Below are 15,112 nucleotides of genomic sequence, written 5' to 3'. Positions count from 1 at the left end.
CATGCATATATCGCGACACCAATAGGCATTGGCTGAATGATACCAAACTGTCTCAGAATGCGACTAATCAACTGTCGCTCAACAATGTATGGAGTCTGACCAATGAGATATCTACTCTGCATAATAAATGGTAATGTATGTGCATCATCCATCCATGGCTCACAATCGATATAAGGTCTCCAAATAACACTATCTAGTGAATCAAGAACCCAACGCCAATACTCCATCTTACCCAGCTTATGCTAAGTAAGGATACCTGCATACAGATAAACATATGGCTGCCTCTCACCATGAACTCTATGATGAATAGGTCGCGTAATAGAAATGTGCTCACAGCACCAGATCTGCAAAAGTGTGCATCCTGTAGACAGACTAGCACTCTCATCGAAAACAACCTGATGAAGATCATGATACAAATGAGCGAGCATACAAACACCCCACGCATATCGAGTCTAATGCTGCATCATGCTCTAATGAATCTCACGCCAACCAACAGCAAAACCTCAAGATCTCCTATCTGGACAGATGAATCCCCCAATCAAACCTGCAAGAATCACAAGGAGAGTCTCGTAATACATAATTATATCCTCCCATCGGATCTCTCCTCTTGAAATGCTCTCATCACCAAATACGGCTCTGCAAGCCTCTGTCCCTCCATGATCTTGAAAATCGTACTAGACTAACTCACCGGTCACTGGGATGTGGAAAATCCTGTAGACATCCTCAAGTGTCACACTAATCTCACTCGTGGGTAGGTGGAAAGTGTTATACTCGCTATGCCATCTCTCGACTAAACTTGTCAACAATCCCCTATTATGGGTAATATCAAGCATGTATAACAAGTGGCGTAATCCGCAGGCATCTATATGTCTCACCTTAGCCTGTGTAAGCTTTGGCACTAAGTGGCGCATAGCCGGGAATTTCTCCCGATAGTGGAGAACATCAAGTTTCTCCTGTTTACCAAGAGAATTTGATCAATTATCAATAATCTATCTATCTCTCAAAGAGATCGCTAAACTACACATCAACAATTGATAAATCTTTTCAAATGAAGCAAATCGGGTTATCAAATCAATTTAAACCTAAAAATCATGATTTTTTATCAATCAATGAGTTCAATCAAACTCTGTTATGTTCTTCATCAGAAACTACATCAGTTTCTTAGAGCTAATTTATCAATCAATCGTTTATCTTATCAATCAACATTATCAAATTTCAATCAATCAAGTTCCTATCAATCAACATTATCAAATCACAATGTCGAAATTTAATCATCCAAGTGAATTTTAACATGAGCAACATCACAAAAATTCATTTGAGGCACAAGCGCTAATCTTTGTCACAAAAAACGTTATTCTATTTGAACACGGGCGCTAAATTAAACATATGCGAGAACCTTTTTAACAAACGCGCTACACCTTGCAACATATGTGTGAAACAAATCATAAGTGCTACCCTATTCAGCATATGTGTGAACATTCAAAGCATAAGCGCTAACAAAACAGATGTGCTAACATACATTGCAAAGGTGCTAGCAAAACGAACATATGCGCTAACAAAATCAAAAGCGCTAACATTGAATACAGAAGTGCTAACAAATAAAACAAAAGCGCGAAACAAAGATGCTGAAAATCGAAAAAATTCAAAATAGCCAAACATGCACCAAACAAACACGCAAAATTGTACAAGATGCAAAAAGGCTCGGGATAAGGTACATACCGGATACCCATACTCAGGAGGTTGCTAATATCGTCGAACACGCTCAAATCGATGATTCTCCAACGGGATCACCATTTTGTCACCTCACCAAGATAATCTTTTCACAAGCTGACAAGGATGAAAATGAAATTAACATTACCTTTGGTTAATTTTATATTTACCATTTGAAGGGTAATTAATGCTATTAAAATGGGGCAAAAAAATTTTATTTTTCACAAATAAATTTAATTGAAGGACCTTTTCAATTATCGTGAGATCAATCGCTTATCCAAATTTTTAAACAATTTCACGATCAATCTCCCGAGGGGGCACACAATCAGGATTTTTATCTCCATCAGGCACACTATCAAGACTTGATTTAATCTTTGAAACTATGTCGTCTCGACATCATTTCAAAGAGGGGCAAAATGTAGACACATAAAAATGACTATGAGCAATTAAATAAATATTTTATATTTATTTAATATTTATTCTTCTATTAAATAGTTAATTTGAAAAGATTAATTTATTTATTTCATTTCGTGTCTTTCTATTAATTAATTTAATTGAAATATTTTATTAATTAATTCATCTATCATATTCCTCTAATTAATTAAATATCTAAATATTTAATTATTCTTCTAATCAGTTAATTAAATATCTAATATTTAATTATTCCTCCAATCATTTAAATATCTAATATTTAATTGCTATTCTTCTATCCTATAGTCTTAAATATTAAATAATTCTTAATTATTTAATCTCTTTTCCAACTCATTCTTCCATCTCTACTTCATCTTCCCTTTGCCAACTCATCAATCATGTGGCTAAAGATATTAATATTTCTTAAATATTAGTTCATCATTTATCTCCAACTTTCAAATTTAACAAAATATTATGTAGGTACACATATTTCTTAACCTTCTTTTATATTCTCTCCAACATCCCTACATCTTAGGAAGTACTTGAGTCCACTTGTCCTCTCATGCCTAAATTTTCTCCAACCATCCTTGGATTCCCTCAATCAGCAACCCAGTCAAGGTGAGATGAGTGACACTTGTCTTCTCCTTCCCCCTTTCTCTCAACCTTCACCTTTGCTCACAGCCATCCAAATCTGCAGATCTGATCATGACCATTGATCCAAGCCACATCATCTTATCCTCCCAAAGTCTATAAAATTGGGAGTTTGAGTTGAGAAAGAGTTAGTCTTCAAGTGAATTTGCAAGTTAATCATTTGTGAAAACTTTATGCATCGTGAGTTTTAATCTTGAAGCAATTTAGCTTTTCTCATTTAGCATAATCATTTAATATTGCATATCATAGAATCAATTAACTAACAGTTATCAGTTCATTCTTCATATGCTATCTTGGAAGCTATCAGTGCTTGTCTGAGAGCACACCATCTGCAACTAGGAACAATAGAGTTAGGACACAATGAGACTTAAATCATGAAGGTAAAAATAGTGTTTTTATTTTAATATCAATTTTATGTAGTTTCATTGGTTGAGTTTGGATTTCTTATAACAATTTCCTTTGTATTTTGTGAAACTAATATGTTGCAGGTATTATTCTGATGATGAAATTCAAGTCGACACAAAGTCAATCCTCCCAAAGTTTGATTATGGAGAACACGACCCTCACTATTTATTATATTTCTTAAAAGAGTTTTAAAGACTGTCAAATTACATGATCACTGGAAGTTCAACAATTTGTCAATTGTCAAGCCATTCTTTCAAGTTACATAATCATTACTCTACATGAGGTCAAATCTACACTTATAAGTTTGATCTCTAAGAATGCACAATTAATTTACTTTTATTCTTTTAAATTGTGAACCTTTAAAATTAAATTCATGATGCTTCTAAAATTTTCCATTTACTTTGTAAACCAAAAGCAAAACTAAGAAATATAAATAAATTTTTATAATTTTTATTATAGATTCAAACTCTTTAATTTGAGTTACTTTGTATTTATTTATTTATTTATTTATTTAGCCTAAAGCAAAACAGATCCATGTCGATAAACAATAAAAATAAAGATCAGAAATGAACCTCTGTAAACCAGTGGTGACATGACATGGACTGATATGTGTAAGTATTGCATTTAAAGCGGCCCAAAACATAATGGAAAAAAGAATGGATATGCACCGTTACAAAACACACTAGTTAGGAGAGATAAAAACGTGACTAAGAATGACAAAAGAATACGTTATATATCTCCTTTGAAGCCTGAGCCAATAAATATCTTTCACTGCAAAATGGATTCACACAGAAAACTAAGTACAATTATCTTCAAAACATTCCTTTGAATTATTCTAATTATCTACAACAGTTTAATCGAATCTTTGCTTAGGCTTTTGTGAGCAGATGCTCTAATAAAACAATCAAACCCACTTTTTCCGTGCTACAATAAAATACAATCGGGTTGCGGGATGCATGAGATGTTCCAAGAGATACTTATCCAACTGGTACCAGTTGGCCCACATAATAACTCACTTGGTCAACATACCAAACAATAATGGAGAATACACATGGATGATTTTCTTTTAAAAATAAGTTATCACGTTCCATTCATTTTGGATGGACCCAGCATACACACATGGAAACAATAAATGAGAAATATGGTTGGTGAAGAACCCATGAATTCTCGAGGAAATGGATAAAGTTGACCTGCACTTCTTACAAAATATAATAATGATACTTCAGTTTAAAGGAGACTGTGACTACCCAGGCAACAGAAAATAACAGCACAAAGTGGCTGAACGAACAACTGTTCTTTCCTCCTATTAACAACAATTAAGAAACATGGTGGTTAAAAGGGCCCATTATTTCTTTGCAAAGCTATGCAATCTGGACCCATTTATTCACTTGAGTTCTTACAAGATATGATAATGATACTTCACTTCTACGTGAATGTTCACAACCCACAGGGCAGAGGAAACATAACGCTTAACGTACAAATCTTTTTTCTCTCGGAGGAAAGATGGAGGAAAGATGGAGGAAAAAGGATATTAATTTATTATAGAAAATTTGCACCCTTATCTTCTTTTATCTAAAATAACTCTCAATGCCTTTCCCCTCAACTTGGATATGCCTAATGTGCATCTTGGAATTGATATCATATCAATGTGCACTTTTGGCATTTCAAACGATCCAGTGATCTTGTAGCCTACAAAAATCTTTCATATATGGCATTTCAAAGAAAGTGAAAAGAAATAATCTCAATATAGAGAATTTATACTCTCAATGCCCTTCCACGCAAATTGGATATGCTCAATGTGCATCTTGAGATTGCTTCTACAACTAAAAAAGCATCAATATCATATCAATGTGCACTTTGGCATTTCTAAGGATCCCATGATCTGCTATTAAAATCTCATCTACATCACTTACAAATGTTAAAAAGGCGATGATGAATGCTGGCATTTCTTAGTCTTTCCCCAAAATAGATGAGGATTTTGACTATGTTATTACCTTTATCCTATGTGCAGATTATACTAATGATGATTAACATTGTTGAAATGTGTGATAAACCTATTTGTTGGTCAATAAAAGATTACTTCCACCCAGGTACAGTAACCTTCATTGCTTGGAATCTAAAAAAATTGATCATTCCCATGAGAAACATGAAGCTCCTACTGTATTTCGAAAGCTTTTCTTCGGATCAAGCTGAAACAATTGTTGAATATAACTGTCTCACCTATGGGGACTAACTGTCTCACCTATGGGCCTGTTTTTGAAAAAGGAAGAGAGTTTTCTTTAAAGGAGCACTCAATACTTTTCTGGCATTATCTGTGGGAAAACAAGATTAATGAAGATTCCTTTATTGACAGGAACTCCACGGGTCCAGAAGCAGCAAAATGTGATGTCAGGGCTTTTAATGCGACTAAACAAGCAATAATTTTCAACTTTAGGAGTTCATTATAGAAATTTTGTATCCTCCTGTCCTCTTTTACATAAATATACTCTCAACGTGCACTTAGCATATCAGAGGATCCATGCGACACTTTGTATCTCATTTTTCTATAATATTCATATAATAATAATATGGGTATGAAAGAGATGAAAAAATCTGTCAATGCTAGTGAGAAAGGGATCTCTATTTTGTCAAACAAATTCCACCAGCAATGAGCTGTGTCAAATTTTTGTAGGCATAAGCTTAGGAAAAACATAAACTTTTCACAGCTCCAAGCTTGTCAAATAGGTTGCAACCTCCAAAACAAAATAGGATCTCATATTGACCACATTCTGGTAATTGGAAGCCCATTCCTTCTGTTGGGATAAACATTAAAAATGCAGAAGTTACTCCTAATGGCAGGGGTGGTCCTGTCAAAGCTGAGGACCCCCTTTAGTCCTCAGTCTCCTCATGTGGCCAATGCCAGAGCAGAGCAAGCTAGGAAACCAGTGAACCATCTGGTCCAAGTGGCTTGCTTGAATGTGGAGGCTGCATAGGAGATGGTTTTCAGGTGTCTGTCCTGTTAGATGAAGTGGTTTACATTGAAAAATAAAATTTGAATTAAATACTATCATTGTCTTGTTAGATGAAGTGGTTTACATTGAAAGATAAGGTTTGAATTAAATACTATCATTATGAAATTAGGGCTCAGATCTGTAGTAACAGATAAGAAATATGATTTATTTTTTGCTTCCCCTTCTAGTGTCGTGGGCTATTAAAACCAGATACTGAAATGTTTTGATAATTTTTTATTTTATATATGTTCTATCAGTTGTGGGGTAGGAGGGGTGTGGAGCTCAAATCATAATATGCACACAACTCTACATTATCTTTACAAAATATATAACACTTTGACTACCTGCATAGAGTTTAACAGTATTACTTAATCGTGGCCATCCACTCAAATTAACAGCTTATAAGTTCTTTTCTATTTTACAGTCCCAGTTTTTTAATATTTTTCCAGAAGTTCAAGACACGTGAACCCCTCAAGAAATCAGATACCACTTCAAGGCTCCAAATACACCCAAAATAGGTTAAGAATACTCCACTGTTGATGTTGTACTGTTGTGCCCTTTGCATGCATCCTACTCTACCTCTTAAAGCAATAGTTTACAGGTGACATATGATAGTTGCACCATTGCTGTGACAACATTTAATTATTCTCTACCCCTCAAAATGCAGGAGTAGAGAGATGGCACAATTTCCATTCATCTCGTAGAAATTATTCAAGACTTGCACAGAACTTATGGAGAGTGAGCAGTTCAAATTACTTTGTAACAATATACAACTCTAATGAAGAAAGGTAATCTTTTCTCAAACATAATTAACTCCAAATAATAGCATCAAATGGGGCACCTTACTTCCACATCATCACACATTTGATACTCTCAAGAACAAGAGAGAAAATGATTCCAATTGGTATTGATGAGATAGGCAAAAAAAATTCCAAATGTTATTGATAGACCTCTTAATGTAATCGACATCTTGATTTTGCAGTTATAATTTGGCCTTGCAAATAAAAAACTCCATAACAACTGTTCGGCATCCCAAAAAGAATATATGAACAATTGACCTCATCTTTAAGAATACATTATGCATACAGCACATTGTGCCCTAGTATGCATATATTTTTAATCAACCAATCACTAACCTAGCAAGTGAGGGAAGCTACAGCTTTAATACTGTTCGAGACAAACTGAAGGATTTAACATCCCACATTCAACACAATTTTGTGCAGTAGTTAGAACTGAAGTATAGTTGTTAGGGCTCCCTTATTTGGCGAGTATTGTAGGACTTGCAAATTAAACATTTCTGAGCAACTATATGAAAATGGACTTCAGAGGTTTTTCCACAATCATTGCACAAAATCCAGACCTGCACCAATAATGAAACATAATTACAACTACATATGGCTAACTTAAGAACAACCACCCAACTTTAGACCTAGACTAAAAAATGAAACAGTTATTGATTCTGTTGTAAATAGGCACAAATGTGATAAGCAAAAGAGAAACAATACCGTCTTATCTTGATACTCCAAAGGCATAGGAGTTGCTGCAACCTGAAAAAAGAAGCACCAAGTCAAAACCACTTGCAAGATAACTTGCATATGCTTGCTGTCAAAAGAAGTTTCCCTACCTCCAGATCTAGTCGTTCCCAGATTCTGGACATATCACAGACTGACTTAGAGCACATTGGACAAGAATACCTGTATGTAATCAATTTTTGTGAGAGCAGTACCACACAAAAGTAAAATTTCGAAGCTAGCTCAGCAAATACTATTTTAAATAGATGGCAAAAGAACATAAGTGAAAAGCCATTAAAGACTCACTGTGAGTGCATTTTCATTTCACTCAAGCATTCCATGTGCATCGTATGACCACACTGCAGGACTGTTATATCCTTCAATGAATCAAAAAGATACTGCAAATATATCATCAAAATCCATTAGATTTACAGCCAAGCAGATACCAAACCTTAGTTCAAAGCAAAGAAAGAAAAATAGCAAGCATCTAGCATGGCACACACCTCAAAACAAACAGGACAGTTATGATGCATAGAATTTTCTACGCAGGAGTGTGCCTTCTGCAAACCAACTGAATAACAACAACCTACAAAACAGCTCCAAATCTACAAGTTATTAATGGTCCAACGTCTGTACCGTGTCCTGTGAGACAATTCCAGGGTATAAAAAAGGGATTTTATTTACAGATTAGACACGTGAATCATATACAGCATTGATTTCTTATCTTTTTAGAATATTCTCATTTAAATGCCTTCATCTGATTACAGAATCATGCACTTCATGACTTTACCAACCTCTATAGCATTCCCTGTGAGATTATTCAAAGGTACCAAAACGGGGTTACATGCAAAAAACTCATATAGGCTTTTCAATTAATTTCTTTGCTACTATTACAGAACAATTCTAGCACTGAAGAATATTGAATAATAACTTGCTTAAATGAACAGTCAAACACAAAGAAAAGTCTCTAGTAGACGTTCCAGTAAAAATTTCCCATACAAGAAATATAGCCACCCCAGAAATATTTATAGCTAGTATGGGCACTTCCCCCTAAATACCTAGAGAAGTAGGCAATTCATCATAGATTCATCTGATAGAAACAAACAGTTTTGAGTACGAACAAGAAGCCTCTAAAAACATAACAAGACCTCCATGTTGCAACTCCGACAACCCTCAAAAGTTAAATTTAATTATCTTCTCCTTCATCGTGTTTTGCAGGACAGTTTGGTAGAAATTAGAATGATCATATCAATGTGTTGTTGAATCTGATGATTTGATATTGGTCCCCTTCCATCTTTTAGGACTTGATCTTGATTATACTTTGTAAGTTGTTGCTCACATGAGCTATACTTGTAAACTACATCCAATTAAAAAAAAAAAATTATGCATGTTGTTGGGAGAGAATAAACACAAACAACCTGACCTCGATATGACTTTTATACAGAAAGGTACATACCACATTTGTTGCAATGAAAAAATTTGTCACGCCCTCCAACTCTGGCAAACCAAATTAGAACAAATATGGTAGTTAGAAACAATATAGAGTTTTGGAACTAAACATATGGAAACTAAGAAAATGAATATGAACTCAAAATCAAATAAAAGTTTTTTATGCAAACATGGAAACCATTGATTAATAACTCAGCAAGTATTTGCCTGACTTGTGGGTGCTCATGCTCCAAACAGGGTTGGTGAGTATTTACCAATCACTCATGAATTTGGGGAAAAAACTTGGCCAACATAAAAAAGTTAAAGAGTCTGCATTCATTTGTGGGCACAGTTGTGCAATTTGGGGTGAGGATTAATCAATTTTAGAGAGTTTTTCAGCTGCAGAGAAAAATGGCATGCACCATGAAGGTCGCGTGGTCTCAAAGGCCTTCATTTTGGCATGGCAGCAGAAGGCTCCACCCCTGAACCCTACATTAAATGTGACAGGGTACATGCCAGGGACACTGCCTCCAGACCCTACAATCCACCTTAACATTGGTTTTAAAAAGCAAAAAATATAATTTGTTTTGGGCCCACTTTTTCCACCAATGGAATTTGTAAAATATTAATAAAGATATGTAATTTATAATCATACGTCACTATGGTGTGAATTGAACTTGGTTTTTGATAAATAGATCTAGGAAACTGAAAAACCACTTATGACCTCTGTGAATTCAGCTTTATACATGTTAAGATTATTTTTAAAAAAATTGTTTTTCAAAGTTCAGAAATTTTGCCACAAGTTTTTCCCAAGTCTTGAGCCTGAATCAATTTTTAGGCCTGCCAAGTTCTTACCTCCTTCAAGTTTTTGAGCTATTATGGAAATGATATAAAATTATGCAAGACCAATAGCTTGCAACAAATAATGCAGGTCCTCTTACCTGCATATGCCACAATCATCACAATGGTATTGTTCTTTTGAAACCTGCAACATGAAAGATTTGTAGAGGCAGATGAAAATCAAATAACTTCAAGTTTCAACTGTTTTCATGCCTGGGATAAAGAAAAAAAAAATAACTCACATCATCGTCAAAAAATTTGCATACTGCACAATAATATTCCCCCATATTAACTCCACAGTTCTCACATTCTTGCTTCACCTGAAGATAATAATTAATCAAAACAAAAAAATAAAATGAAACAAGGAACCAAAAACGAATATCTTGCTTTTGCAAATGCTAAGAAATGGGAGATGTTTACTCACACTCTGCTCGGTATCACATAGGGAGCAAATGACCTGCCCATAAAAGAGATCAAATGGTCAACAGACTCAACATGGTGTATACAGAAAATAATAACACTAAGTCATACAAGTAATGGTAAACTCAAGAAAATGGCTACCCATAAAGGCCACTGTGATTGCATTGTTGGATCTAACTAGCAAGCTCTGACAGTGTAACCTTATGATTCTAATGCATTAAAGGCTCCAAAAACAATAAATGCTAAAATTCACGTAAAAGTGTTAGCCATTACCAAACGATCATAATATCTCTTTATCGCACTTTAGAATAAGAGACTCAGAGAATTCCTATCCAAGATGATTCTGTGAGAATTTAATGTTTCTTTAATTATCTATTAAAATTAGTATTTTGAAATCGATTGTGTGGAACTGGAGGGTGTCATATGAGCATATTTCAGCCCGTTAAAGCAAACCATTTTTATGAAAAATTGGAAGGTGCTGCTATGGGGTTGCCACTGCTGCCAGTCATAGCAAATTTGTTTATGGATTACCTTTAAGAGAAAGCACTCAATTCTTTCCTGTTAAAGCCTAGACAGAGGGAACATTGCATTCATGATACAAATCTAAGCTAGGCATAAGAAAGCTACTCACACAGGCCATATTCTTAGTGATTTTCTTATAATCACCCTGCCCAAAAAGCAGAATTTTTGAAAAGGCTAGCTTTTTGTGTCTGATGAGAGTATATTGGCCAGGAAATTGCTCACTTGATGTGGGTGTTCAAAAGGAATAGGTATAGGCACAAGCATATAGCTAGAGCATTCGGGAACACAAGATGATGTCAAGCGAATAGCAATAGTGTTGAAGACTCTACGAACACCCCTGTTGCTTTTTTCTCTTCTATTGAGGACATCTGTAATATAAAATTCAAATATATTAGAGAGAAAATACATCAAGACATGATTTCAACCATGTTAAAAATTTATGAAATCTGTTCCAATCCATCAAGAATCAGAGATAACTGCTTCATAACCATGGCTTTCATATGACTTGAATCTTTGCGTGGAATTCCATATGGTGGATAAACAAGTTTGGTTACCATGAGGATCGAGGAACACTGTGCAGACATCAACCATGAATAAGGGCAAACCAGCATTGGTGGAACATTCATTTTATATTAAGAACAGCATTTGCTTAGAAGTTACTATGGTCTTAGCAAGGCAGAAAAATTATTTCAAAAGAAGATTAAGGGAAGCCATTGAAATTAGAAAACACCCTCAGCTTTACACCACTTATAACAGCCATTGATCAACATAATAAAAAAGATCATATATCTATATGATAAAAAAGAATCATAACTTTAAAACTTTCTATTTTAATTTTTTTAGATGTAACCCATGTCTAGACATTTTATTTTTGGGTGCTTCTCACGTAATTCCATAATTAAGAAAATAATAATATATCATTTATTCTTCTACTAAATTATTATTTTATTAGTTCTTTAGACAGCTTAGCATTGAAATTTCCTGTTATTCCTTTGCCTAGAATACCTTCCCGTGGTATTGTCAAATCACTATTTCTTGATCTCGATGATGAATAATGGATTACAGAGTGATTTGAAGACACAAAATCTGTGACACTGTTTTTCCCAAAAGTTATGCATAATAGGTTAATTATATTACATCTTTTCTTCTACTATATCTAAAGAATTGGTGCTAAACAAGAAATATTCCACAACGGCGCAATTGAAAATCTTTGAATTGAACAATTACAATCAGAGATATCTGTCCACCCCAAATAAGATCATTTTTTTTCCTGAAGGCTCATATATTTTGAGGCATCCTCAATCACTGATTACAAATGGGATCCCCAAACAAAGCAGATATTTGGTGTCAAACCAAATTGGGACACGTGGTAGCACAATATAATACTTATAAGCAACTGTAATCAAAAAGGCAATCAACATGTTGCACTGCTAAACTCTAGGACATCTATGGGTAGGAGTTACAAGCAGGAAAAAACATTTCTTGTAATGGAGAGAGAGAGAGAGAGAGAGAGAGAGAGAGAGAGAGAGAGTTCACTGTACAATGTGACACAGGTAAGGAATGAAGAAGCGTAAATGCAGATAAAAAGGAGGAAGAACTGTTTAACTGTACACTGAGATGCAGGTAAATAGTGAAGGACCATTGAGGCATATACATGAAATAAATAATGAGAAAGGAAAAAAAACGCATCCAATTTCAAATCTTTTTTGAGTTTTTCAGATGAACTGTGTCGAGTACTAAATTAACAGTCCCATTCATTCACATTGACCCATCTCCTATGAGAAATAACTCAAAATAAGTACAAATAATACTTTGAGGGGTGAAGTGATTGGTTTCAAACTAGAGAATGGAGATATCGCATAGCATCCATTATCACTGATGGCCGTCAGATGCAAGGACTTGTAGTGGTCGGCTAAATTTCCTGTGCCTTTATATCGCTTAACTGTTTATTTGACATTTCATCTGCAGTCAAGCCTGCTAATAAGGTGTTAACTCTCTATATTTTCTAATCATCAGACAACCAAGTAGGATAATCAATAATCTGAAAGATTATAATGTTTTATATGTATGATCCATTTTCTCAAGAATAAGAACCTGTCAAATAGATGTCAAAAATATAACAATTAATAGTTCAATTTTTTTTAAACTACATGTTTTCATTGCTTTCTTTTGCAGTTGCAGCCTACAAAGGCTGCTTACGAGAGATTTGTTTTCATGAATTTTTGCATTTTCAACGATAGAATATTTTTAATATGTTGTCAATTTCCCAGGCTATAAAAGTTTTATTAATAAAGATAAATTTTGAAGCAATTCGTTTACCTTTTTTCTTTCAAAAAAACTCTATTTTGCTTGCCTAATGGGGTAGCCTCATCCTCAAAAAGGTTGCTTAAGAGAGAAATCTTTTACAAATTTCTATATTTTTCAGGGCGAATATTATTAATAGAGTTTCTGTTGTTTTAGGCTAGAAAAGGCTTGCTATAGATAAATTTTGAAGCAATTTTTACAAAAATCAAAAGTAAAAAAAAAATCTCTTTTTTTCTTCACCTTGATAGAGGTTCATTTTGAAACAGCTTTAATTCTACTATTCTTCCCGTATTGATTGTGTCACGGTAGATGCTAAGAAAAACTTTAATGAAAGCATTAGACAGCTAACACAAATTTAAAGAGCGGAAGGATTACACACCCGTTCGATTTTGTTTCTGGGAAGCTCGTGGCGCTCCTTGGGGTTCGACAAACGGCTCTGCACATACAGAAAAACAAAGATCAAGTCGGACAACATTAGAGAATAGTAAATCTGCCTTTGCACTTCAAAGATAAAACAGGGTTTTCAATAAGTGAGCTAATTGGTCCTGAATCCGCAGATCCGCGTGCCCTAACACAATACACGACGCATCCATTTAATTCCCCAATCGTCCACAAATCACATCCGCAGCACTTGTTCTCCACGGAAATCGAACACAAAACAATCCATATGAAACGCTAAATTTGCACTGATCCAACTGTCAGGAACCACTGCCACCACATAACGAACCAAATATTCCCATTTTCCCATACACAGATAAAAAGACAAAAAAAAAAAACAGAACAACCCTATCAATCCCCAAAGCGACAAGGCTCGAACCCGCGCCCTGTTCACGCCCAAATTCTGAACCAAATTCAAGCAAAATAAACCCAGTCCCTACCATAGCTTCATTATGACAGTGGCGACACTGATACACCTCGTTGCAGCAGGGCGCTCGTATGCGGCACCGTCTCCTGTAGTGGGTACACCTGTAAATTAACCCCCAATAATCAGCAGCCAACACAATATAATCTCACCCCTGAAAATTGAAAAGCAAAGAACTGAACACAATACTAACCCATACTCCATTCTTCCAGCACTGAGGCGATCCCGCATCCACATTTCTGCCTCTTCCCCCATGATGAAGCAGAAAAGAAAGGAACTGATTACTGAAAATAGTAACCTATATTATCACATTCAATGTATTGAATTGTGGCATTAATTGTGTTTGCATCCGCTAAAAATAGGGGAAGGGGGGAAGAAAGATGGCTTTGCTTCACTTTCTTTCCTTTCTTCCTCCCGCATCCCAACGGTCACAGAGAGCTCTGCCTGATTGGGCAAAGCTATGAAAAAGGGATATGTGGATGGTGCCCTAACATTCTTTCTTCTCTTTCTAACAACTCTTCGCTGAGCACGTCGATGTGGAGTAATGGCCAGTGGAGCCCACTGCGTAATGCTTCTTTCTGTTACTTGTTACTTGAACGCTAATAATGAATGAATCTGAGGATGATTTGTTGGATTACGTGCAAACCTTTTCTTTTACAGGTTATCCAGTTTTATGGAGAAGAGAACAGAATAGAATATTTTTGAGGTCAAAGATAGTAAATGGGATTGTAAATTTCGAGAATAGAATAGAATAATATTTTTGAGGTCATAGATCAACTGAATTGATGACATCAACTTTTCATAATCTATTGATATTGTTCTTTCTGGTTTCTATTGTGTTATTGTTTTTCTACATCAACATTTTCAGTCACATTTCTGATGATGGATCAGGGAGTGTGATCAAAGACGTTGATGTAAAATTCAGGTGAGCCTTGATGAAAAAAGCGATTTTTTCAATTTTTTAGTTGAATTAATTTTCAAAAAAGTAATTGTTAAATTATTTATGTAGATGTCTTATGATTAACTATATGATTTATAATTGATTCAATTAAAACATT

At 34.9% G+C, this 15,112-nt stretch overlaps 1 protein-coding gene across 2 annotated transcripts; it reads right to left on the bottom strand.

Annotated features, from left to right (window-relative positions):
- Positions 1 to 7,049: 7,049 nt before the first annotated feature.
- On the bottom strand, positions 7,050 to 14,890 carry LOC131052680 (E3 ubiquitin-protein ligase MIEL1). 2 transcript variants are annotated; one of them, XM_057987262.2, is made up of 12 exons: positions 14,248 to 14,890; positions 14,071 to 14,158; positions 13,572 to 13,628; positions 10,371 to 10,403; positions 10,189 to 10,266; positions 10,048 to 10,091; positions 9,135 to 9,175; positions 8,182 to 8,264; positions 7,985 to 8,076; positions 7,792 to 7,861; positions 7,673 to 7,714; positions 7,050 to 7,527 (listed from the first exon to the last, which is right to left on the bottom strand). In XM_057987262.2, the coding sequence occupies exons 1-12, from the start codon at positions 14,307 to 14,309 to the stop codon at positions 7,414 to 7,416; spliced, it is 804 nt and encodes a 267-aa protein (XP_057843245.1). In that variant the 5' UTR covers positions 14,310 to 14,890; the 3' UTR covers positions 7,050 to 7,413. The 2 variants fall into 2 exon arrangements, with proteins under 2 accessions (XP_057843245.1, XP_057843253.1); XM_057987270.1 differs by lacking the exon at positions 14,248 to 14,890 and having other exon boundaries at positions 13,572 to 13,900; positions 14,071 to 14,159.
- Positions 14,891 to 15,112: the final 222 nt, after the last annotated feature.

Source organism: Cryptomeria japonica, chromosome 8, assembly GCF_030272615.1.
Source record: "Cryptomeria japonica chromosome 8, Sugi_1.0, whole genome shotgun sequence".
Classification (NCBI taxonomy): Eukaryota; Viridiplantae; Streptophyta; class Pinopsida; order Cupressales; family Cupressaceae; genus Cryptomeria; species Cryptomeria japonica.
Note: the sequence above shows the minus strand (reverse complement) of the source record. Positions and strands in the feature narration are given on the sequence as shown.

Coding starts and splice junctions, on each gene's coding strand:
- LOC131052680 (XM_057987262.2), bottom strand. CDS start 14,309: ATGGGGGAAGAGGCAGAAATGTGGATGCGGGATCGCCTCAGTGCTGGA. Junction 13,629..14,070: donor ACTGTCATAATGAAGCTATG/GTAGGGACTGGG, acceptor CTGTATGTGCAG/AGCCGTTTGTCGAACCCCAA. Junction 8,265..9,134: donor TTTTCATTGCAACAAATGTG/GTATGTACCTTT, acceptor GCTGTTTTGTAG/GTTGTTGTTATTCAGTTGGT.